Here is a 25,445-nt window from a genome sequence, read left to right on the forward strand (position 1 = left end):
TTTTTCTACATTTCTCTATCTAGCTCTGTGACTTTTCCAACTCAGTCACAGAGAGATCATTTGTCCCTTATTTTGAAGTAACCCAGTGGGTCCCAAACTTTGCTGCACATTGGAATTTACTGGGGAACTTAAAAAAAACAAAAATTCCCTATGGGCAAATCGCACCATATACCTAGTAAACCAGAATGCCAGGTGGAGGGTGGAGGTGGGAGCCAGGCATCATCAGTACTTTAAAAAAATATATATATTTTTTCTTATTTTTATTTTTTAAAAAAGTTTGCTTTTTGAGAGAGAGAGAGAAAGAGAGAGAGAGAGAGAGAGAGAGAGAGAGAGAATAAGTGGGGGAGGGGCAGAGAGAGAGGAAGACAGAAAATTCAAAGCAGGCTCCAGGCTCTGAGCTGTCAGCACAAAGCCTGACATGGGGCTCGAACTCATGAACTGTGAGATCAGGACCGTGAGCCCAAGTCAGACACTCAACTGACTGAACCACCCAAGCACCCCTTAAGTTAAAATGGAAGAACAGAGACTCTGTCCTGAGGTAACGTTTTGTGTTTCCATATGCTAACATTCAAAATAATTATTAGTTTATTTTGTATGTGTTGCCATCCTACACAAAAAGATTAAGAAACCAAAGTTTGAGTTTTCCTGGGAATAAGGTAAAAATCACCCGATAGGTGTTAAGAGACCATATAGAAAATTATTGTGGGGCACCTGGGGGGCTCAGCCAGCTAAGTGTCCGACTCTTGGTTTCAGTTCAGGTCATGACCTCACGTTTTGTGAGTTTGAGCTCTGCATCAGGCTCGGTACTGACAGTGTGGAGCCTGCTTGGGATTCTCTCTCTCCTTCCCTGTCTCTGCTCCCCCCCTGCTCTCTCTCTCTCAAAATAAGTAAAGTTAAAAAAATAAAAAAACAAAGAAAATTATTGCCACTTTGTCCTAATAAGGTAAGAAAAGGCAAAATACATTGGTTTAAGATTTAAACCTTCAGATCTTGGGGTCAAAAACTGCTCAGGTTTTTAATGAAAAACAAAAACAGAAGACCAGGTTTCCTAAAATGTCACTGCAAAATATACAACATTACACTAAGTATTTGCAAGAAACTTTTTTTAAATGTTTATTTATTTTTGAGAGAGAGAGAGAAAGAGAGACAGAGTGCAAGTGGGGAAGGGGCAGAGAGAAGGGAGACACAGAATCCGAAGCAGACTCCAGACTCTGCGATGCCAACATAGAGCCCAAAGTGGGGCTTAAACTCACAAGCCATGAGATCATGACCATGAGATCATGAGGTCAGATGCTTAACTGAGCCACTCACGTGCCCCTGAAAGAAACTTTTTAAAGTTATTCCCTGTTAAATTTACTACCTCTTCAGGTGAGAAAATGGCTGCCTCCTACTTGGTTGTTAACCCAACATCTCACTTGATACTAAAGCTATCTGCTCCAGCCTAGCAACAGTTAGACTACAGGGCCGGGTGCTGGGTGCTGCGTCCTTCCTACTTAACACATCGTTTTCCATCATGTTTGGAGACAAAGGAGCTTACCCTCACAAAAGTGTCCTGCTGCATGCTCTGACAGGATCCCTGGAAAGTTCAGCTGGAGGAGGGTATTCCCACATGAAATGAGTTGACAACTTAAGTTCAACCCAGCTTCTGTGTTACTACACATCCAATGATCATTTAGAATTCCAGTCTCATTGGGCTACAGTGTCAAATTTTATGTCCACATCAAAATTATGTCCACATCAAGGATTTAGGATATGTATATCACAAACCTGCAGTATCAGGAGATTAGTTAGCAGAGTATCTGTTTATGATTCTCTATTTTGACTCTCCTGCCTAGCTGATTACCGCATTAACTTCTGTCTCCACTTCGTAAATAAAGGCATACCTCATGTTATGCATGCTGCTTTATTGCCCTTTGCAGATTCTGTGTTTTTTACAAACTGCAGGTTTGTGGCTGCCCTGCATCGAGCAAGTCTATTGGCGCCAGTTCTCCAACAGCATTTGCTCACTTCATGTTTCCATGCCGCATTTTAGTAATTCTTTGAAATATTTCAAGCTTTTTCATTGTTGTATATGTTACGATGATCTGTAGTCAGTTGAGGTCACTATAATTGTTTTGGGGCATCACAAACTGTGTCTATGTGACACTGAGCTTAATCGGCAAAGGTGTGTGTGTTCTTGCTGTTCCACTGACTGGCCATCTCCCTGTCTCTCTCCTCCTTGGGCCTCCCTATTCCCTGAGACACAACAATATTGAAATTAGGGCAATTACGAATCATATGTGGGGGTGTGTGGGTGGGTCAGTCAGTGAAGCGTCTGACTCTCGGTTTCGGCTCAGGTCATGATCTTACAGTTTTGTGGGTTCGAGCCCTGTGTCAGGCTCTGCACTGGCAGTGCGGAAACTGCTTGGGATTCTCTCTCTCTCTCCCTGTCTCTCTGCCCCTCCCCTACTCACACTGTCTCTGTCTTTCTCAAAATAAATAAGCTTAAAATTTTTTTTTTTAATAAAAAAAAGTAGAACCATATGTGTTCATGTGAAAGGAAGAGTCACATGTCTCTCATTTTAAATCAAAAGCTCGAGGGGCGCCTGGGTGGTTCGGTTGGTTGAACATCTGATTCCATTTTGGCTCAGCTCATGATCCCAGGGTTGTGGGATCAAGCCGACGTTAGGCTCTGTGCTGAGCATGAAGCCTGCGTGGGATTCTCTCTCTCTCTCTCCTCTTGCCCCTTTCCCCCATTTGTGGTCTCACTCTCTAAAATTAAAAAAAAAAAAAATCAAAAGCTAGAAATGATTAAGCTTAGGGAGGAAGACATGTCAAAAGCTTAGGGAGGCCAGAAGGAGACCTCTTGTGCCAGGTAGCCAAGTAGTGAATGCAAAGGAGAAGTTCTTGAAGGAAATTAAAAGTGCTACCACAGTAAACAACACACAAGTGATAAGAAAGCAAAAACAAACAAACAAACAAACAAAAAAAACACCAGTCTAATTGCCGATACAAAGAAGGTTTGCAGGATCTGGAGCGATCAAACCAGTCACAACATTCCCTTAACCCAAAGCCTAGTCCAGAGCAAGGCCCTGACGCTCTTTAGTTCTATGAGGGCTAAGAGGTGAGGAAGCTGCAGAAGAAAAAAGTCTGAAACTAGCAGAGGTTGGTTGGTTCATGAGGTTTAAGGAAGCGGCCGTCTCCATAACAAGGTGAAGCAGCAGGTGCCCATGGAGCAGCTGCAGCCAGTGACCCAGAAGGTATGGCTGAGACCGTGAATGAAGGTGGCTGCACTAAGCAACAGATTTTGAATGTAGGCAAAACAGCTTTATGTTGGAAGACGAGGCCATCTAGGACTTTATAGACAGAAGTCAATGCCTGGCTTCAGAGCTCCAAAAGACAGGCGGAGTCGGTTAGGGACCAGTGCAGCTGGTGACTTTAAGTTGAAGCCAGCACTCATTCACCATTCCAAAAATCCTAGGATCCTGAAGAATTATGCTAAATCTTCTGCCTGTGCTCTGTAAATGGAACAACAAAGCCTGGATGATAGCACATCTGTTCACAACACAGTTTACTGAATATTTTAAGGCTATTGTTGACACCTGCTCAGAGAAGGCAAAGTATTATTGCTCATTGGCAAGGCACCTGGTCATCCAAGGGCTCTGATGGAGATTGACAAAAGTCATGTTTGCATGCCTGCTAACATTCATTCTGCAGCCCACGGATCAAGGAATACTTTTGACTTCCAAGTCTTATTATTTAAGAAATACATTTGGTAAAGCTCTAGTTGCCACAGATTCCTCTGACGGATCTGAGAAAAGTAGACTGAAAACCTTCTGGCAGGATTCACCATCCAAGATACCATCAAGAACATTTCGTGATTCATGGGAAGAGGTCAAAACGTAAGTATTAACGAGGAGTTTGGAGGTTGGTTCCAGCACTCATGGATGACGTTGAGGGGTTCAAGACTTCAGTGGAGGAGGGAACTGCTGATGTGGTGCAAACAGCGAGAGAACTGGAAGTGGAGCCTGAAGATGGGACTGACTTGCTGCACTCAGGATAAAACTTGAACGGATGAGGACTTGCTTCTTATGGATGAGCAAAGAAAGTGTTTTCTTGAGACGGAATCTATTCCTGGTGATGCCGGGAAGACCGTTGAAATGAAAACAAAGGATTTGGAAAATCACATAAACTTAGTTGATAAAACAGCGGCAGGGTTTGAGGGGACAGACTCCACTTAAAAAATTTTTTTTTCATGTTTATTTTTGAGAGAGAGAGAGAGAGAGAGAGAGACAGAGTGCAAGTGGTGGAGGGGGGCAGAGAGAGAGGGAAACACAGAATCCGAAGCAGGCTCCAGGCTCTGAGCTGTCAGCACAGAGCCCGACGCGAGGCTCGAACTCACCGACTGAGAGACGGTGACCTGAGCCCAAGTCGGATGCTCAACCGACCGAGCCACCCAGGCGCCCGGATTGACTGCACTTTTGAAAAAAGTTCTGCTGTGGGTAAAATACTATCAAACAGTATCACATGGTATACAGAAATCATTTATAAAAGGAAGAGTCAGTCGATGTGACAAACTTCACTTTTTAAGAAATTGCCCTAGTTAACCTCACTTTCAGCAACCACTACCCTAGTCAGTCAGCAGCCACCGACAGAGGCATGATCCTCCACCAGCAAGATTACAACTTGCTGAGAAAGTTGTGATGATGGTTAGCATTTGATAGCAATAAGAGATTTTTATGTTTTTTAGGGTTTATTTATTTTGAGAGAGAGAGAGAGAGAGAGAGAGAGAGAGAAAGGGAGAATGAGTAGGGGAGGGGCAGAGAGAGAGAGAAAGAATCCCAGGCAGGCTCCACACTGTCAGCGTCCAGGCTGACACGGGGCTCGATCTCATGAACCTGAGCCAAAATCAAGAGTCAGACACTCAACTGACTGAGCCACCCAGATGCCCCAGCAGCAAGATATTTTTAATTATGTAAATTGTTTTTTTAGAATAACGCTATTGTACACTTATTAGACTACAGTGTAAACATAACTTTTATACACACTGGGAAACCAAAAAATTCATTTGACTCACTTCATTGCAATATTTGCTTTATTGTGGTGCGCGGGAATGGGAACCTGTAACATGGAGGAATGCCTGTACAGATTCTGACCTCTGTGCTTCGTCAGCAGACTCAGCCTGGCTTTTCTTCCCAATTCCTGTCCCACACTCCCCAACTCGACATCCCTTCCTACGTTTCTACTGCAAACCAGTTTCACATTCTAGTAGAGGCAGATAAACAAGTAAAATATTTAGGGTGCCAAATAGTGGAAAAGTCTTCAACAAATGATGCTGGATAACTGGGTATCTACACGTAAAAGAATGAAGTTGGACTCGTTCCTCACACCATACTCAAAAATTAACTCAAAATGGATCAAAAATCTAAATTAAAGAGCTAAAATTGTAAAGCTTAGAATAAGCATAAATCTTTGTGATCTTGGTTAGGTCAATTCTGAGACACACCCAAGGCACAAACAACTGAAAAAGATACATTGGGCTTCATCAAAATTAAAAATTTTTGTGCTGGGGCCAACTGGGTGGCTTCGGGCATTTAAGCGTCTGACTTCGGCTCAGGTTGTGATCTCACAGTTTGTAGATTTGAGCCCCCCATTGTACTTTCTGCTGTCAGTGCAGAGCCTGCTTCCAGTCCTCTAGCTGGGTCAGTTGGAAAAGCATGCGACCTTGATCTTGGGGTCGTTGAGTTCAAGCCCCACATTGGGTGTAGATATTACTTAAATAAGTAAATCTTAACAAAAACAAAAACAAAACTTGTGCTTCAGAGGACACTAAGATGGGAGAAAAATATTTGCAAATTATGATAATGAGGGGCAAGTATCCAGAATATATAAAGAACTCTTATGACTCAATAATAAAAGTGAATTAAAAAAATTAGCAAAGGATTTGAATAGATCTTTCTCGAGATATACAAATGGCCAATAAGCACACAGATGTTTAGCATCATTGGTCATTACAGAAATGCAGATAAATCAAAACTACAAGATATCAGTTCACACCAACTAGGATAATTAGAATTAAAAAGTCAGGTTAACTATCTGTAGTTATGAAGATGTGGAGAAATTTGAATCCTCCGATATGGCTAGTGGGAATGGAATGTGGTGCAGCCACTTTGCAAATTTGGTACTCAGAAAGTTCTATGACCCAGCAATTCCACCCCAGATAAATACCCAAGAATTGAAAACATGTTGATCCAACTTGTACACGAAAGCTCATAGCAGCATTATTGGTAAGAATGAAGTGGAAATAACCTAAATGTTCAACTGACGAAATAAACGAACGTGATGTACCCAACTGTTTGGCAATAAACAGGAATGAAGCAAGATGCACACTGCAACAGGGACAAACCTCAGAACCCACCAAGTTAAAGAAGCCAGTCAAGACTACATGTCGGATAGCGCTGTTTAGAGGAAATGTCCAGAGAGAGAAATCTAGAGACAGAGTATTTGTTGCCTAAGGCAGGGATCTTGGGGAAATGGTAAAGGATTGCTAATGGGTATGGAATTTTTTGGGGAGATGGAGGAGTATGTTCCAGAATTCATAGTGGCGATGGTTGCACAACTTTTGAGAATGCACTAAAAACTACTAAGTGTACACTTTGAAAAGGCGACTCAGGAAAAAAAAACCCACAAAACACTATGGAGTAACTGAAAGCAGGGATGGTGTTTTGTACGTTTTTAATTTTTTTTTTTAATGTTTATTTATTTTTGAGACAGAGAGACAGAGCATGAATGGGGGAGGGGCAGAGAGAGAGGGAGACACAGAATCCGAAGCAGGCTCCAGGCTCTGAGCCATCAGCCCAGAGCCTGACGCGGGGCTCGAACTCATGAACCGCGAGATCGTGACCTGAGGTGAAGTCGGACGCTCAACCGACTGAGCCACCCAGGCGACCCTGTACGTTATTTTTTAAAAGCACTTTCACGAGCTCACGATTCGGGAGTTCGAGCCCTGCATCTAGCTGTGCTGACAGCTCGGAGCCTGGAGCCTGCTTCTGATTCTGTCTCCCTCTCTCTCTCTGCCCCTCCTCTCTCCAAAATAAACACTTAAAAAAAAAGTTTGTTTTCAAAGAGAGAGCAGAGGGAGAGGGAAGCCCAAGCAGGCTCCACACTGGCCCCAACCCTGGGATCATGACCTGAGCTGAAATCAAAAGCCTGATGCTCATCAGACTGAGCCACCCACGCGTCTCGTACATTATTTTAAATAGGGCTGTCAAAACACTCAATCGAGGAGCCAGAATGACCAAATAGCAATTGTTACCACTAAACATTTAAACTCCATTACCAAAAGGGACTTGAAATACACTCTCTAGCTTAGAAATTTGGGGACTATAATGCAGACTAAATCCCGAAATTTAAAATGGCTCATTTGAGAAATCTGTAAGCTTCAAGGGGTAAGGCCCCAGATCTTTATTCCACACAGTAAAGATTGTAGATTCTGTTGCCATGGTTTGGGACAACAAAATGTAATATGGTAACAAAAAAAGTACATTTCAACGCTTTAACTTTGGTGAAGAGTGTCCACCGCTTCCATTCCAGATGTCTTTTTAACATTCAGAGTACTCTGCAAACATTTATCAAATGGGAGTTTTACCCGAGATGAGATTATCATCCTCCCACAGCAATGGAGGCATGACATCAATTCGCCATTTTCAAAAACAGAGACTAGGTTAAAGATTAAGAATAAAAATTATGAGGGAGGTGGGGGAAAAGGAATAAAGACTATCAGACTCCAGAATCCATATATTTACCTTTTATTGAATTTGTTAATGTTACAGAGTTCTTGCACTGCCAAACCATGCCTGAGAATTCAAAGAAAGAAATGGTACAATGGACAGCCTCACCCACCCATCATACAGTATATTAAAACTTGATTCATGTGCATTTTTATAATTTCACAATCTTTTAAAAAGTTATAACAAGAGTTGGAACTTTATATCTCCCGCAGGTCTTCAGATTTCTAGCGTAGTATGCCATTAAATAAAAGTTGCGCATATTCATCTCAGTTCATTCCTCAATAACGTAACCCCCAACAAAATTTTGCTGGAAAAAAAATGCATACTTTTCAGGGGAAATATGTGGCTCAAGGTCCAAGAGACTATTTGTTAAGATTTTTGGTTCCCAAACGAAGTCTTCAGTTTAACCAAGAATCCCTTGTTTCTTGCTTAATCATCCAACCTCTCCTTGGCTGGCTCAGCTACTCGCCCCAATACACCAGAGGCCAGGCATCCTGCCTGCCGCCTCCAACAACGCCGTTAGGGCCCAGGTGTGGTGGGCAGGTCCTGTCAGGAGATACTGTCAACTCCCAGGAGCTGATTCCTGCACTGACACTTTCATCAGACTAAACTCCCACAGGAGATGCCCCCACACAGGAATAGTTCTACTCACTCTACTCGCTCGTTTGCTTCACTCTTGCCAGTAGCAAGTCTGCAACTCCTGCATTTGGCAAAGGGATTTATTACAGAGAAACCCAGACTCTGCATCAAGCAGTCACATACCACTTTGAAGTATTTCTATTGAACCAGATACAAAACTAGTAAATTACCAGACTATCTCATTAGATGGAAAGACTTCTCAGTAATCCTGGGTAGCTTCCTGAAGTCCCTTTAAGGACTAAAAATTACTGGATAGTTTAAGCTGTAATTATTAAAAACAGAAGTGCTACATCACCTGTCCCTCTCGCCCCTGACTCTTCAAACGAACACAGACATACCAAAAGGTTGAGAACAGAGCTAAGCTGGCACAGTCATTGCATCTACGGAAGGTCCAATACCTTAACAATTTGGGCACAAGTGTATCTGGAAATCTTGTCAAAGATCACGCAAGATCCGTGAAAACCCAAGTGGGTTTTAGGTGAAGGTTCTGCTCACGTTGCTCTGGATTTATAAGGACAGGTCAGTGAATCACGTGGCCTGAGCAGAGCCCTTACTCTTTCCACTGCAGTTTACTGTACAGTTTAGACCTGATCAGAGGAGGCTTTAGCAGCACCTGAAGGAGAGCCCCCTGCATCCACTGCCCTTTACATCAAAGGCTATTTGGTTCCACTCTAGGGATTGGCAAATTTCACGAGACGTTTCACAATCCTAACGCATATTTCAGGTTACTTATTCAACCAAGCAATATGCTCTGTCAAAGAACTTATTCCAAAAAAAAAAAAAAAAAAAAAAAAGGCCTTAATGTGGAACACAGAAAAAGCACTACCCAAATAATAAGAAATCACTAAAAGAAGAAAGATCACTCCCCCCCACCCCCTTTCCCACTGGGTGGACCCAAGTTTGGTTGAATTTAACTTATGGTTACCCCAGGATACAACTCAAAGTTTAAATTATAAAATCACAGCCCTACTACACAGATTATCTGAACACAGGAGTTCTTTTGAGAGCGGCACGTTCCAGGAAGTCTAACACAGCCCACTACAGAGTATTCCTTAAGGGTGGGGCACAGGACAGGTTAATTAAGGTCACTTAAATCTTCATCTTTTACAGCAGATCAGAACCGAGATGGCTGACTTTCTGCAGGATTTGATAGGAATCCAGGAGAGCTGGTTTCAAGCTTCACACCGACACTTACTAGCTGTAACCTTCGTGTCCAGAAGTTGTGATCCACAAGAAGTCCGCGACGAGTGCAGCAAACCTGAGGTAGTCAGCCCTTACGAAGGCTCAGTATCTGAACATAAAAAGATTTTGAAATGACCACTGGCTGCAGTTTGTTTTTGTACTTGCAGAGTAATAATGAAAGAACACTGCTGAATCTAGTTCACGCATTTATAGAACAATGAGAATCCCCCTACATCCAATACAACACAAAGAGCAGTGTGACACTTATGCTTCCATAGTGCAATAGGGACGGTCACTTATATCGAGTGGTCTGCATCGGCCGTGGGTCCAGCAGAGATCAGATGATGAATGGCTGTTCCTGGTGGTTAGCTGTGGTCTAGTTACCTTAGAAGGGTTAGCAAAGACCATTCCTTAATTGTACTGTGTGTGGCTGCTTTTCTGATTTTCAAGCACAGCATACTGGTTGTCTAGCTGAAGTTTAAGGGCCTGGTTTTTTGAAACCTCATCCCTACCTCTAGTTTTGTGTCTTACTACTTCAAAGCTCTTCTCCATTTCTTTATCCCTAAGGGAAAAGAAATGTAATCAGTAAATATTTCTTTTTCACTGGGTTGTTGTGTAAATTCTTCCTCAAATTAAAAAAACCAACCAATCAAAACAAAAAACAAAACAAAAAAACCCCCCAAAAAACAAGTCACCCCTTAGAAGTATCCTGAGGGAGGAATAGGAAGGGAAACTGGTACAGGTTTCCCTTCCTACACTGCTTCCCTTCCTGCACTGCTTCCTGAAAGTTCCTGTTACACCACTTGCTTTTACAGAAGACGTACATTAGGATGGCAATAGCCTTTTCCCGTAACAGTGAACATCTCTCCAGATTTCTTTCAGGTAGCGAAAACGCGCACTAACATAGGTCTTCCTGTAAAAGTGAAGTGTAGTGCAAACTTTCAGAAAGTGAGGGATCCTCTCTGCTTTACGCCATTCTGACTTAGGAATGCTCTGCTTTTGACAGGGGAAAGTTGCATATAAAATCATCATCAAATCATTTTCTAGGCTTCAAAGGAACAGAAAACATGAGTACTGAGGCTCTATGGTGTTGTTTTCTGTGGTGGCAAATCTATTTTGGGACCAACCTGAAGACAACTGGAAAGTCAAAAGGCTATCTAATGACACGGTGATTCCTTCTAAGAGTCACTTTTATTTTTAGCAAACAATAAATAATACCTCTCTTTCTTTATGCATAAGGGCAATGGTTTTCTTATTCAAGTAAAGTTCTCATCATTCAATGATTTCTCCTCACTTCTTCCTTATGGGAGTGGGTCAGATAAAGTGGAGGCTTAAATTAGGCTCTCAGAGGCAAAAAAGGCTTGGATTTACTTTAAAAAAGCTACCTCCCCCCCCCCCCCCAACAGTATTTCCATCTAATGTCTTTTACATTTCTTCCCGTTTTATTTACTTTAAAAAATTCATGTCCCTAAAAAAGATGTGGATGTGCCAAATGTGGTCATTTAACTCCAGGTAGCATTCATTTTAAGTACCTGCTGAAATAAGATTATTTTAATATTAGATTTATAAATGCCAACATCTTTCATCTATTCACATCAACTGGGAATACAATGAAAATACCGCTCTTACATTTCTAGTTTCCATGTTAGAAAGAATTCTAAACTAGGCATGACTTGTCATAGCTACAGAACAACATATAAACCAAGGATAAAGAGACCTGGTCTCTTGGCGCTCTTTCCCCACAGCCCCCTCCAGCCCTCCCCCTTTCCAGCCCTAAGGCAGGTAAGTCCTACCCTAATTCTCAGCTGCCTGTCAGCTGTGGCCTGGGCTTTACCTACAAGAGAACGACCCCCCTCCCCCAGCCCAGGTGGGTTTTCCCATCTCCTACATCCCACTCCCTGGCCAAGGGACAGAGCACGCCAAGATAAAAAGGCAAGAGCTGGAGTACTTACTTCCGGCTTTCTACATGCTTGGCAGTGGACTGCAGGGACGGGAACTGTGTGTCACTGTAGATTTCTGGTGGGCCTTGCGGTGTTTTCCTTGTTGTGGTTAACCTGGCTCCAGGGGGCCTATACACACCACTAGTCATCGCTGGTTCTGGGGTTTCTGTAACTGACATTTCATAACAGTTTAGAGAAACCATTCAAACGCCTGGCATTTTAATAAGCTATTCTCACATTCCCAATCATTTGATAATTACAGAAAAAAACAATACCTACATGACAGTCTCTGGAAAACAGAAAGTTACCTGAGAGTCTGAAAGCGAAAATACTCTTATTTTTCTAGGGTAGTCTAATTTTTCTCCCATGTACAATTTTAATTACCTATGTAAATGACTTCTTTCTAGAATTCAACTTACTGGAAGTGGGAAAGAAATCTGCTGGACCTGGGAGGCAGGCCCAGGAGGGACTGCCTTTCAGAGTATGACCATGTCAGCCCTCAGTATATATATCGGCAATGTGGATAATCACCTCTTTACTTGGTTGATGGGTTAAATAAGATGCCAGTATAAAGAATTTACTTACTAAAATGCTTGCGTATATATTTTTAATTCTAAAAGACTAATAAAAAAAATATACTCGATACCCTTAATTTCACTGTCATATCATCAATGGATCTTATTTTATAAAACACAGGAAAAGCAAGAAAAAACTAAATCGCTGAACAGCCCAAAGTCTTCCATGATGGCTAACATTTTGGGGACAGAGCCTTCTGGCTTTTTGCTATGTTATCATTTTTCTCCCCATTCTCAACATGGATTCAGTATTTTACATGTTGTTCCATTTATCAAAAACTTCCTTTCAAAGAAAAGCCTACATCATTTATTAGCTGCAACATAATGCATAATGCATAAAGGGTTATTGTCTCATACGGCTTTTAATTAAGCGTGGGAAAGCCATAATATAACATGCATTCATTAGTTACTAAGCACCTGCTATGTGTCAGGTACTGTTCGTAGTGGGCATACAAATGTTAAGGACCGGCTTTCGTGAACTGTATATTCTGGCAACTAGCCACATGCAGCTATTTAAAATGAAAGACTTAAAAATTCAGTTCCTTGGTTGTATCAGTCGCATTTTAAGGACTCAATAGCTGCATATGGCTAGTGGCTACTATAGTGAACAGTGCTATTCCATCACTGCAAAAAAGTACTATTGGACAGTGTTATCCCAGAATAAGGAAATCAAATATGTAAAAATTGGTGCCATACCAAAAATTAAGGTGGGGGAAGGGTCTGTCCAGGGAACACATGATGGGTAGGGACTCAGTGACGAGTGAAAAGTGAACAAGGCCTGAAAGAAGGAGGCCAACATATTGAGTTGGTAAACAAGCCAAATCAGGTCTGACACTGATCTTATAAATGTTTTACTGGAACACAGCTACACTCAATGGGTGTACGTATGGTCTACGGCTGCTTTTGTGCTGTAACAGCAGAACTGAGTAATTAAAATAGTCTTCTGTATGGCCCTCAAAACCTAAATTACCTACTATCTGGCCCTTTACAGAAAAAGCTTACTTAGAGACTCCCAATATAAAGGAGAGAATTCAGGCTGAAAACATATGCACAAGGGCCCGCAGCAGCAATGTGCCTGGTATGTCCAAGGAGCAGAGTGAGCAAGGACCTGACTAAAAGACAAAATCAGAAAAAGAGATCCCAAGACAGGCATCTAAGGTGCTGCAAGTCTGAGAACTTCAGCTTCTATTCTGATTAGAGGGGACACCACTGGAGGCTTGTCAACATCTGAGACACTTTCAGGTCACATTTGAAATGATCACTACACTGGCCACTGGCTGCACTGGGAACAGTGTACGTAGGGAAGCAGGCCGACCACTTAACAGGTTACTGCAGTAATTCATATAATGTTGTTTCGGGGTCAACTCTATGTGAAGGGTTCAGTTTTGGATATGTGAATATTGAGGTGCTGGGTACGTGGTTAAGATCTACGTGTTTGGAGGTCAGGGGAGATCTGAGTGGATGTGAATTCTGGAGTCGCTGGCATGTGGAGATTGCCAGGGGAGTAAGGCCACAGAGACGAGAGTGGCAAGGGCTGAGCGCTGGGGATGAGTATCACTTAGAGGCAGGGAGGAAGAAGAGACCCCAGCCAGGGAGTCTGAGAGCCAACCATTGAGGAAGCAAGGAGACCGTGGTGTCCTGGAAGTCAACAGAAGAGTGTGTTTCAAAGGGGTGATGAGCTACAGCAAATGTTGAGGATGGGGAACATCGAGTGAGGACAGAGACTGGGAAACGGAGTTTAGCAATGCTGAGGTCATCAGGGATCAGTGACAGATGCAGTAAAACATGTTAAGAGCTCTGCTGTTAGCACAGAACCTGCTTTGGAAACTGTCCCTCCCCTCACCCCCCTTCCTGCCCCTCCCTCACATGCCTTCAAAAATAAACACAAAGTTGAATGGAAAAAGGTAACACAGCAAAGTACTCAAAAGGATGCAAAAATGTTGACACACAGTAGTTATCTGTGATCTCTGGGCAGTAAGATTTGTTATTCTTTGTATTATTCTGTATAAAAAACGAGTGATACAATCTGCCCGTGTGAGAATTCATGCTTCAAGACAGTAAAATGGGGAGAAAAAAAAGAAACACAGGTGGAAACACAGGTACTCAATCATCCATTAGCCAACTGTCAAAAAGTAAAACAAATGACTTAAATATTTAAATTTGGCAAGTTAGTTTACATAAAAATGTAAGAAGCCTACAGAAAAGCACATATCTTAACTTCTAAATTCCTTTCCTAAGGATGTAAAAATCTTTAAACAGACATATACAAACCTCTCCCCCAAGAACAGAAAGGAACCCCTCTTATTCTACCACAGCATTCATTCAGTTGAAAGCTAACCATATGTAAAACCATACGTAGATGTCTTCATGAAAATAAAACATTAAGATTACCAATTACTGCAGCAGGAGGTGCCTGTACCGGAGCGGTTTTATTCCAGGGGCCGGAAGATTTTTCGACACCACCACCACCACCTCCACCTTCTTCCCAATTATCACCTGGATCTTCTCTTTTTTCATTATCTTCTTCTTCCTTTTCACTATTGGAAAAGCAAATGAGGAAATTCAATTATAAATTTTTTTTTAAATGTTTTATTTCTGAGACAGAGAGAGACAGAGCATGAGTGGGGGAGGGGCAGAGAGAGAGGGAGACACAGAAGCCAAAGCAGGCTCCAGGCTCTGAGCGGTCAGCACAGAGCCCAACGCGGGGCTCGAACTCACAAACTGTGAGATCATGACCTGAGCTGCAGTCGCTCAACCGACTGAGCCACCCAGGTGCCCCAGGAAATTCAATTATAAAACCGCCAGGAAAAGTGTCAATCCAAACCCTTAGTTCTATCAATGCTGATATCTGTGTGACCCTTGAAAAGTCGCTTAACCTCTTCAGAGCCCCAATCCCCCATTTGTTTAGCACTGATGGTAAGCATTATTTTCAGGGATGAAATGATTTTTGGAAGTTGTGTGTCATTGGCTAATTGTTTAGTACATATCACAAAAAACTCTCAAAATTAGAATTCACATTCCAATAGAGAAAACAAATCTGCGTTCAGTATTTACACCACTGCTACAGACTTTTTAGTGCCAGTCTCTACTGTGTGACACAGGGAATATATCTAGAACTGGTCCCGATCACCAGATATGTCACCTGTTTAAAAAAGAAGAGAATACAAAAACTCAGTCTTCGGCTTTACTAGTGATTATAAATGTGACACATACATCATGGTAACACACCATCCTAAGACTGTCTGCAGTGGTTTTAATGCGAATTTCTGATTTCTTTATTCTTTATTGGCTGGAGTCAGAAATCAGTGAGTTAACTGTCAAATCTAACTTCCTTTCTGCAACTATTTGTCCTTGCTGATGCCACCTCTGGCAGACTACCAACCCTTCCATGAATCACGTTCTATGACAATGGTGGTTTTTCCTAGAACTTCAGCCTATCAACCTCCCTCTTCTCTCCTATTGAAAAAACAGGATGTTGCCTAAAGCTGTCCCTGGCCTTCCACGTTTAAGACATGTCTCCCTTTGATATCTAATCAGTGATCATGGCTGTAACAATGTACACCCTACCATGTGACCTTGGGATCATCATGGCCTCTCTTGGCTTCTGCAAAAGGACATCTAAGTGTGCTTTCCTTCCATTTCAAGGGAAGTCCTGGCTATAAGACAACCTTCTTGAATAACTAATGGTCTCCTTTAAAGACACACACACAAATAATTTCAAAGACAATGTCCACCAAATTTAGAGGTCTAGGGTGGCAATCAGGAAGGGGAGAGGGGAACAGACGCATCTTCAATCTCCATCTGTAGCACAATTTTACTTGAGACTATAGTTCAAGAGGAAAAAAGAACAGAGAATATGGCCAAGCCACCTTTCAGTTTCCCTTTTTGTTAATATATAATAGAATCTAGTGCTGCTGTTTAAAATGTTAGGCCTATACTAACATGACAGTAATATTCAATTCAATGTCAATTAAACCAAGGACTTACTAAAACAAAATCTATATACCTAATATTAAATAGGAAGGTATTTTAAAAATGATTTTAAATTTATTTATTTTTTATTTTTTATTTTGAGAGAGTGTGTGTGCAGCAGAGGGGCAGAGAAAAAGGGAAAGAATCCCAAGCAGGCCCAGCACTGTCAGCTTGGAGCCTGATGTGGGACTCCATCTCATAAACCCTGAGATCATGATCTGAGCTGAAATCAAGGGTTAGATGCCAAACTGACTGAGCCACCCAGGGACCCCTGAATAATTTTTTTTTTTTTTAATGTTTAAAGAAGTAGCTGGGTACTAGAAATCGTGATTTTATTTTTGTTCATGCAACACGTAGTTATGAGCAGATTCTAAAGCCAGACTGCCTGGTTCTGCCACTTACTAGTCAGGAGACTGAGTATAGCACTTAACTTTTGTATGCCTCAGTTTCCACAAATGTAAAATGGGGAGAACAGTAAGATTAAGTGAGTTAACAGACACAAAGCACTGAGAACAGTGCCTGGCATATACTAAGCAGTTAAGTGTTTACTATTACCTGCTTTTTAATATTCATTTGAGCTTTCAAACAAGCAGCACAGATGCCACCGCCTTATTAAGAAACAACTAAGATGGAACAAAACTCAAAATTTCTAAAATCCACAACATGAACATTTTTTTTTTAAAAAAATGTTCTTTTTAAATGGATTTAAGCTTATTTATTTATTGAGAGAGGGAGAGAGAGAGAGAGTGCGTGCACGCACAAGCGTGCGCTGGAGGGGCGGAGACAGAATCCCAAGCAGGGTCCACACTGTCAGTGCAGAGCCTGATATGGGGCTCTGACATGAGATGATGACTTGAGCCAAAATCAAGAGTTGGAGACTTAACCAACCGAGCCACCCAGGCACCCTTTAAATGGATTTTTAAAAATAGAAACCAAACACTATAACCTTGTTTTCTAAAGTTTATATGTGGAATGAATGACCAGGTAAGGACAGTAAGGTCCTAATTTATCTAGGAGTCTAACAGTGGTATCCAATCATTAGTACTGTCCACCACCCCCCATTTTTTAAAATTCACTTCTGAACCCACAGCAATGCAGTTACACTTTAATATTGGTTCATGAGTAAAAACATACGTGTTATATACCTAGTTACATCAGACTTGTTAGTAATGTCGCAGCATCCCAATCCAGGCTAGACAAGAAGATCCCCACAAAGATTTAAGAACATTCATGGCACTTGTATTGTCATATATACCCCAAGGTATGTTAGCTTTCATTTCAGTTGGTCATCTACATTTTGAAACAGTTAACTCAACAAAATGTGCTGAACCACTATTTTTCAAATACATATACCGGACTCTTAAGACAGACTTTTCTTTAAACTGCTTTAATATTTGGTGATTAATACATCTAAACCCCAGAATTATCAGCTTGTAGTAAACAATTAACTAAAAACCAAAAAATTCTAACACTGATAATCCCTAAGCCGAATGGATTATGGATAATTCTAATACATTTCTTTATGCTGTTATACTTTTCAAATGTCCTTAATGTATAGTTTTTGTAATTCACAACAAAACATTAAATAAAACCCCCAATTTGGTCTGACAGAATACTGAGGGTCCACTGTAAAAGAAGGTTCCTTTACTATCTAGTGTTTATTACCTGTTCACCCTCAGAGACAAGTGAAGAACTGAATCACTAATCTAAAAATCCCGTTAAATTATAAACTATTCCTAAGAAATAAGAGTGATTTGTTTAATTCAAAGAATTGTATATCTGTAATAATAAACACAAGACAACTTAATATTTTGGTTTCTTAACATTCTGAAGTATTAGTTAAATGAAACATTGGAAACTGTCTAGTCAGGACCCTTCATCCAACAGAGGGAACTAAGGGCCAGAGATGCTAACAGCCTTGCCAAAATGCCATAGTACTAAGGGCAGGGTAGAAATGATTTAAATATCTGATTACTTTTCTGTATTTACACACTCCAGGAAATGTCAAATCTCTAAATACTGTAGTAAGACAAATGTTGCAAAGAATTATTCCCACAGAAGTCAATAGGCTAAAATTGTGTTTGACCCAAATAAAATATACATAGCTTCTTATCAGCTAAAATTCACATTTCCTAACACTACTCTGCTACTTGTAAGTATATTATCACAACTTAAAGTATACAGTCTTAAATATGCAAAAGTCCATAAGGCACTGTTGGTCGTAAGGCGGAATGATGATGCTAGCAAAGGGAGTATTTACAGAGGATCTAAGAGGCCGGGAAGTGTCCTACCACTTTGCAAAGTTAAACCTCTCAATACCACCAAAGCAGGCAGGAGGCTCACTGACACGGGAGGAAACTGACACTTGGACATTAAGTCCCTCCCCCAGAGCTACAAAGTAGGGGAGCCAATCCCTGGGTCTCCAAAGCCCTTATTCTTTCATGTTGCCTCTTTCATTTTATCCTCTTTAGAGCTCTAATATATGACACAGAAATTTTCTCTATGTTGAGAAATTCACTTTCAGGAAGGTTGATCAGGATTATACATCCTGCAGCAGTTTATTAATAAAAATGGAACATTCTTACCTCTTTATCTCAAGGGACATTACATGAGAATTTATGCATCCCAATGCTAGGATTTTAGTAGCTGTGCTTCTATGAGAATGGTAGGTACCTCCATTGGTTTGACCCTATTATCGAACCACTGTTAGACAACAGCAAAATGAAGACGGACATGCCCGATGAGCTATGCCGGCAGCCTAAAATGGCACTGCACCTCCTCCAAAGACTTTCTCAACCTCTTCACGGCAGACCAAGGGTCTCTCTCCTGTGTTCCACAGCACTCTGCACATCACTGAAATGATCTACTGACGTTTAGTAGAGCAGGACTTATTTCTTTTGTATTATTGTTTTTTTAAATATGAAATTTATTGTCAATTTGGTTTCCATGCAACACCCAGTGCTCATCCCAACAGGTGCCCTCCTCAATGCCCATCACCCACTTCCCCCCCACCCCCCCACCCTCCAGCAACCCTGTTTATTCTCAGTCTTTAAAAGTCTCTTATGGTTTGCCTCCCTCCCTCTCTAACTCTCCCCTCTCCCCTCCCCCATGGTCTTCTGTCAAGTTTCTCAGGATCCACATAAGAATGAAAACATATGGTATCTGTCTTTCTCTGTATGACTTATTTCACTTAGCATAACACTCTCCAGTTCCATCCATGTTGCTACAAAAGGCCATACTTCATTCTTTCGCATTGCCAAGTAGTATTCCATTTTATATATATAAACCACAACTTCTTTATCCATTCATCAGTTGATGGATATTTAGGCTCTTTCCATAATTTGGCTATTGTTGAAAGTGCTGCTGAGCAGGACTTATTTCTACAACCCTGATGTCTGGCACACTTCAGTCACACTAGTATTTGCTACAATTGAATCCAGCTTGGATGCAGGAATGATTTCTTGAAAGAACAACTTAATCAGCTCTACTTAATGGGTTTAAAGGTCTACATCTCTTAACAAGGTTCCTAAAAACACCCACTGGGCTCCAAGAACTCAATTCTTTATTTAAAGATGACAAATGCTCAACATTTACTTCAAATATTAAATGAAATCCTTCTCTCTCCCAAAAATCCATTTTAAAGAGAGGAGAGGCCACAGGTCCTACCATCAACCAACAATCTAAGCTCCAGTATTAGGTCCCTTTTTTTATCACCATCCCAATGGCACCCCTCCAAAGAACTTGTCTACAAACGATGACCTTGAATATATCTATTAACTTAGACACAAAATTTGACACAAGCTCTTACAATACTTTAAAAATTTTTTTTAATGTTTGTTTATTTTTGAGAGAGAGAGACAGAGCATGAGTGGGGGAGGGGCAGAGAGAGAGGGAGACACAGAAGCCAAAGCAGGCTCCAGGCTCTGAGCAGTCAGTACAGAGCCCGATGTGGGGCTCAAACTCACAGACTGTGAGATCATAACCTGAGCCGAAGTCGGATGCTCAACCGACTGAGCCACCCAGGCGCCCCAAGCTCTTATAATACTCTTGGCAATTAAATCTTGAGCTAGTTGGTAAATGTGAGACAGGATGTTAGTATGATATGTTTGTTGCTACTGAAAACTTCTTTTTAAAAAAGATTTTAAGTAGTCTTGATACCCAACGTGGGGCTTGAACTTATGAGATCAAGAGTCATATGCTCCACCAACTGAGCCAGCCAGGTGCCCCTCAAAAATTTCCTCTCTCAAATGCACACTTATCTTCAATAAAGGTCCATGAAGGCTAACCTACCTGAGGAGTAGTGTCAAGAACTTTAAGGTGATATGCCATACCTGCAGCGGACTGAAGATAAAGCAAGTAAGGCAAAAATGATCAGTAGATCTAAGCAAAAAATAAATGGGCACTTATTTTACTATTCTTGCAACTTTTCTGAGGTTTCTAATGTTTCAAAGCAAAAAGCTAGATGAAAAAATTTATAAGTCTGAAAATTTCAAGTTACTTAAAAAAAAAATTTTTTTTAACGTTTATTCATTTTTGAGAGACACAGCACAAGCAGGGTTGGAGAAGAGGGAGACACAGAATCCAAAGCAGGCTCCAAGCTGTCATCACACAGCCCGACGCAGGGCTCAAAATCACAAACTGTGAGATCATGACCTGAGCTGAAAGTCAGATGCTTAACTGACTGAGCCACCCAGGTGCCCCCTCAAGATACTTTATGTCAATTTCCAAAGTTTCATATTCCCTTATCTCATTCTGAGATGGCAAGGCTGCCTCTCAGACAGAAAAAGGTAACAGATTAAAGGCATAAAGAACCACCCGCCCCAACTTCTCAGAGAAAAGAGATCTCATTTCTCTGCCCCCTTCTAAGGGTTTCTGCCTAAAAAGTAAGACCAAGCTATAGAAGACAATAACTGGAAGTCGATAGCAGTGTTTAAGGCTCTTGAGAGAGGGATTTTTGTTTGTATGGTTATACTAATGCCAACCCGAACATGTAATTTTCTCCTATTAAGTCCACTGTGAACTGACTCACCAAAGTCTATCAGACATGATAATCTTATGCATCTCCACTACCCTTTCCCTCAAATCTTGGTATTATAAACCAGGTACCTCATGGTTAAATAACAGAAATTCTCAACACTGAATCATCCTAATTTACCTACTGAACAGAGATGATTAATGTCACCAAGTGGGTATTTTACAAATACCCTGCTCAAAAATCCTCACAACAATCCTAGCATGTCTCAATTTTGTAGATCACAACCAACATTCAACAACCAACCAGCTTGCCCAAGGTCACACATAAGCGGCAGGCTAAAATGCAAACCTGAGTTTGTCTATCTCCAAAGCCCATGTTTTCGAGACATTATCATCTCCACCCCACTTAACTGAGTAACCTACTTCCATTCCTATGAACCAAACTGTCTTTCCCTGGGGACCCCAACCCAATTGAGTTTCAGTGTCAAGAACATTTAATACAAAGTTTACAAGGTTTTTCAATATATAAAGTGAAAATATTAGTCATTATTATTAAGCCTCAGATGACAGGACTTCTCACACTCAAGTTTTTCCTGAAGGCTGTTAGATTCCTCTTTATTGAATGGTTTATGAAGGGAATGGAAATATAGACTCTAGATTCCACAATGACGGGAGGATCCACAAAAACAGCTTCCTGAAGGTAGGTTTTTCAATGTTAGAAGGTTAGGGGAAAACCTGTGGAGGACCACTTAGGAGAAATGACTACATGCTAAGAATAATGAAAAAACAACATAAAAGCTGGCCTGCTTCAGGTCAAGCAGAACTTAAACACTCATACTAGCCTAGCTGAGATTTACCTGTGCCCCTAGCAAAGGTGAAAGAAATGACTTAAGAACTATTTCATCACCTCTGGAGTAGCCAAAAATAACTCTGAATATGGGTATGGAATTTAGAGTCAACGACAGAAAAACAGGTAATATCCTCCATAATAAAACAAAATCAGTTTCTTGCATTCAGTGAATTTGAAACCTTTCTCCCTCAGAAAGCGCTACTCTTGCTCAGTAAGTTCACTTACTGTCATCCTTCCTGTCCATTCAAATCTACAGAACGTGCAGTCAAGGGCCTGTGGTCAGGCAAGGCAGACCTAGAGCCTTATTCTACAGCCAAACAGGAACCACATACACAGGCAGTTCTACAACCCCCCAGTGATTAAGAACTTCACAATACCTCCTCTTCATTTTTACAGGGCAAGCCCTGGGGAAAACAGGGATATTCTCTCTTCTTAAAAAAAAAACAAAGTTTATTTAGAGAGCGTGAGGGAGCGCACACATGGGGAGTGGCAGAGAAAGAGAGAGACAATCCCAAGCAGGGTTCTCGAAGGGGCTCAATCTCACAAACCAACCCTGAGATCATGACCTGAGCCGAAATCAAGAGTTAGTTAGTTGCTTAACCAATGGAGCCACCCAGGTGCCCGAAACAGGGATATTTTCTAAACCACACCTCTTCAAAGACATCTAACACACAAATTCAAGAAGTGGCTGGGAATAAAACCGTAGTCTAATCATGTCTACGTAACATTACTACAAAAGAACTTCAAGAGTGGAAAAACCTCATTTCCTAAAAAGTCTCCCACTATCAGTCAGGTTTCACTTTGGTTAAGCTCATGAAACAATGTGAAAGAACCTAGGACATAATGCCTGGCTATGGAAGGAATGCAACAAATGTCAAAAATATTAGTCCTGGTTTTTGAGTCAGTTACTCAAAGCCGTAAATGTCACCATTTAGAGAAGTCAAAAGGCTGTATTCTGGTTAAGGAAAATTACTTCCGTCAGTGTGCCATGTGGTCACTGGTGTCTACAAATTGCAAACTTTAAACTGGAGGCAGTTCATTAGGATCTCATTTATTTCTTTAAACTGAGATTAAAGAGTTTTTATCTCAAAATGGTGGAACCATATATTCACTTGTTTTTTCTACCTTATGAGCCCATTAAAATATGACATTTATTTACAGGAATCTAAAACAAAATACCATAGATTGAACTTAGTATGTTAATTTCAAATACTTTAAGGCAACCAACCCAATTTTTAAAAAAGTCCTGTTTTCTTAAACTTTAAAAAGTTTAACATGCTTGGACTATCCAATGCCACTCCTATAAAATCCTCAGGAAAATTGATCTACAGTGTTAGGATAGCGGTTATTCTTGGGAATGAAGGCAGTGACTCAAAGCACCTAGGTTTCTTCTGTAGCAGCAATGTTTAGTTTCTTGAACTTGCTGTTGATTACATAGGCTGGTTTCATTGTGTGAACACCTAAAATCCGTATTTCTAAGTATGCTTCACCTACAAAAATATATATGAACTTGCTTATTGGACAGGATGTGAAAACCACGCCGTTCAAGCCACCAATATTAAAAGTAAAAATTTTAAAGGCCACAAAATCCATTTCATTTTAGCTGTCTCAAATAAGTAGGCAAGCTCTCACAGGATTCTGGAGCTGGCAGCTGATTTGATCAGCATATAGAAAGGACCGCCATCAGAGAGAGGAAGACACAATCCTTACAGCCCTAATAAGCGTATCTAAAGCATGAGGTCACTGTGTCTAGCTGCTTTGGGGCTAGAGAAAAACCAAACATACAACACCTATCCTAAGGGTTATCTAAACACAGAAGTAAACAGACCATACCTTATTTGCATCGCCTGAACTCTGAGGCCGCTGTAATCAACCTCTTTTTGTTCAAATTCTTTCCACTCATCTTCATCCTGTAAAACACACACCACTGGATCAAACAAATCTATTTGTTAAAATACAACAAAGGCAAATATCAGACTATGAAAAGGGGATCAAATATCTGGAACCTAAAGTATAGACTCATTTTCTGGCCAAAGCCCTTACTTGATCCAGAGGCCGGAGGGATCGGAGGGAGGACTGGAGGGCAAACTAGGCTGGAGGACAAACGTGCCCAAGCAAATTTCTTTTACCTCCACCAGTTCCTTCAAGAGAGCGGTTACTTTAAAAGCAACCAGGAAAAGTGGAACGAAAAAGTCAATAGTAACCCCACAACTAAACGTCTACCTCAATGTAGTCATGAGACTTACTCTGTTACAGGCTTAGAGGCCAAGCCCTGCCAGTTCGAGCTGCCACAAATGCGATTGTTAGAAAATTCAGCTCAGACTACTGGGCTAAAGTCGGAACACCAAATTACTCAAGAGTCTCAGAGTAGACGTCACCCGATAAATGCTGCTCTGGGCCAGGCACTTCGGCCCCAGACCCATTTCTCCTCGAGGGTGCCGCTGTCCGGGTCTCGGTCCCAGCCAGCGACACAAGGTGGAGGGGCGAGAGCGGGCTGGGGGCGAGGGGAGAGTCCCGCGGGAAGAGGGGAGCCGGCCTGGCGTGGGAAGCCCCCGTCACATGGCCAGCCCCCGCGCCCGTCCGCCCTCCGGCCGCCCCTCCCGGACGCTTCCCCGGGCGGGCGGGCGGCCGGCGGGGGCGGGCACATGGGCGCAAGCGCGCGGCCCGGCCCCTCATCCCGGCCCCTCACCTTAGTCACGGCCTTGGTGGCGGCCCCGGGGCCCGCGGCCCCCGCGCCTGCGGTCCCGCCGTCGCCCGGCCGGGCCCCCGCTCCCGCCCCGCCGCTCGCCGCGCCCGCGGCTCCGCTGCTCCCGCCGGCGCCGCCCGCCGCTCCCGCGGCGTTCGCCGCCCGGCTGCTCCGCTCCTTCTTCTTCTTCTTGTCCCTCTTGGCGAAGAAGTTATCTAGGCTTCGCTCCTCCGTCTCGGCCATGGCCGCAGCCTCCACGGCCCGGATGGGTGGGGCCAGCGGCGGGCGCGGCCCGCGGGACTCCGAGCTCGGGGTCGAGGCCGGCTCTGCGCTCACGCTCCCGGGCGCGGCGACGCCTCAGCCCGGCGGGGTCGCCGAGGCGTGTGTGGCAGGGCGGGCAGTTCCCCCCACGAGCTGGCGGGCGGTGGTACGGTCCGCCTGGGGGGATCGCGCGCTGCTCCCGCCGCTCGAGGCTGCCGGGGCTGCAGCTGCTGCCGCGACGGCGGTGCAGGATCCCGTCGGCCCCGCAGCCGGAGGGGAAAAGGAACGCGCGGGCCAGAGGCTCCGGCGAGAGTGCCTGGCTTGCGGCGGCGCGTGCAGGAGGAAGACACGCGCGCGCAGGCCGGGAGAGGAAGGGAGAGGGGGTGGGGAGGGGAGGGAGGGGGAGGAGGGAGGGCGGGCCACTAGAAAAGAGAGGCAGTGCCCGCGCCTGCGTACTTAGCTCCGCCCGCCGCTGTAGGTCTGCGGTGGGGAGGGCTGTGGGAGGAGACAGAGGCGGAGCTGGGAAAGGAGCCAATCAGGTGCCAGAACGAAGCACTTAGGCGACAATCCCTGCCTCAGACGGGGCGGGGCCTTGGG

At 42.7% G+C, this 25,445-nt stretch overlaps 1 protein-coding gene across 9 annotated transcripts; it reads right to left on the reverse strand.

Annotated features, from left to right (window-relative positions):
• Positions 1–7,771: 7,771 nt before the first annotated feature.
• On the reverse strand, positions 7,772–25,247 carry CDV3 (CDV3 homolog). 9 transcript variants are annotated; one of them, XR_008422584.1, is made up of 6 exons: positions 24,591–25,240; positions 23,735–23,811; positions 14,497–14,642; positions 11,543–11,702; positions 9,604–10,152; positions 7,772–8,076 (listed from the first exon to the last, which is right to left on the reverse strand). XR_008422584.1 is itself a non-coding variant. In XM_019436765.2 (6 exons), the coding sequence occupies exons 1-6, from the start codon at positions 24,828–24,830 to the stop codon at positions 9,967–9,969; spliced, it is 681 nt and encodes a 226-aa protein (XP_019292310.1). In that variant the 5' UTR covers positions 24,831–25,240; the 3' UTR covers positions 7,772–9,966. The 9 variants fall into 9 exon arrangements, 7 of the variants coding, with proteins under 7 accessions (XP_019292310.1, XP_019292289.1, XP_019292281.1 ...); XR_008422585.1 differs by having other exon boundaries at positions 9,604–9,699; positions 24,591–25,238; XM_019436765.2 differs by having other exon boundaries at positions 7,772–9,974; positions 10,103–10,152.
• Between the last annotated feature and the right edge of the window lie 198 nt (positions 25,248–25,445).

This window comes from Panthera pardus, unplaced genomic scaffold (genome assembly GCF_024362965.1).
Source record: "Panthera pardus isolate Hobbes unplaced genomic scaffold, ASM2436296v1 HiC_scaffold_16, whole genome shotgun sequence".
Lineage (NCBI taxonomy): Eukaryota > Metazoa > Chordata > Mammalia > Carnivora > Felidae > Panthera > Panthera pardus.

Bases quoted from the DNA above. Each gene is read 5' to 3' on its own strand.
- CDV3 (XM_019436736.2), bottom strand. From the start codon at position 24,830: ATGGCCGAGACGGAGGAGCGAAGCCTAGATAACTTCTTCGCCAAGAGG. The intron at 23,812-24,590 runs GTGAGGGGCCGG...TGTGTTTTACAG, and splicing joins CCACCAAGGCCGTGACTAAG to GATGAAGATGAGTGGAAAGA. The intron at 11,703-14,496 runs GTAATCTTAATG...ATGAAATGTCAG, and splicing joins ACCTCCTGCTGCAGTAATTG to TTACAGAAACCCCAGAACCA.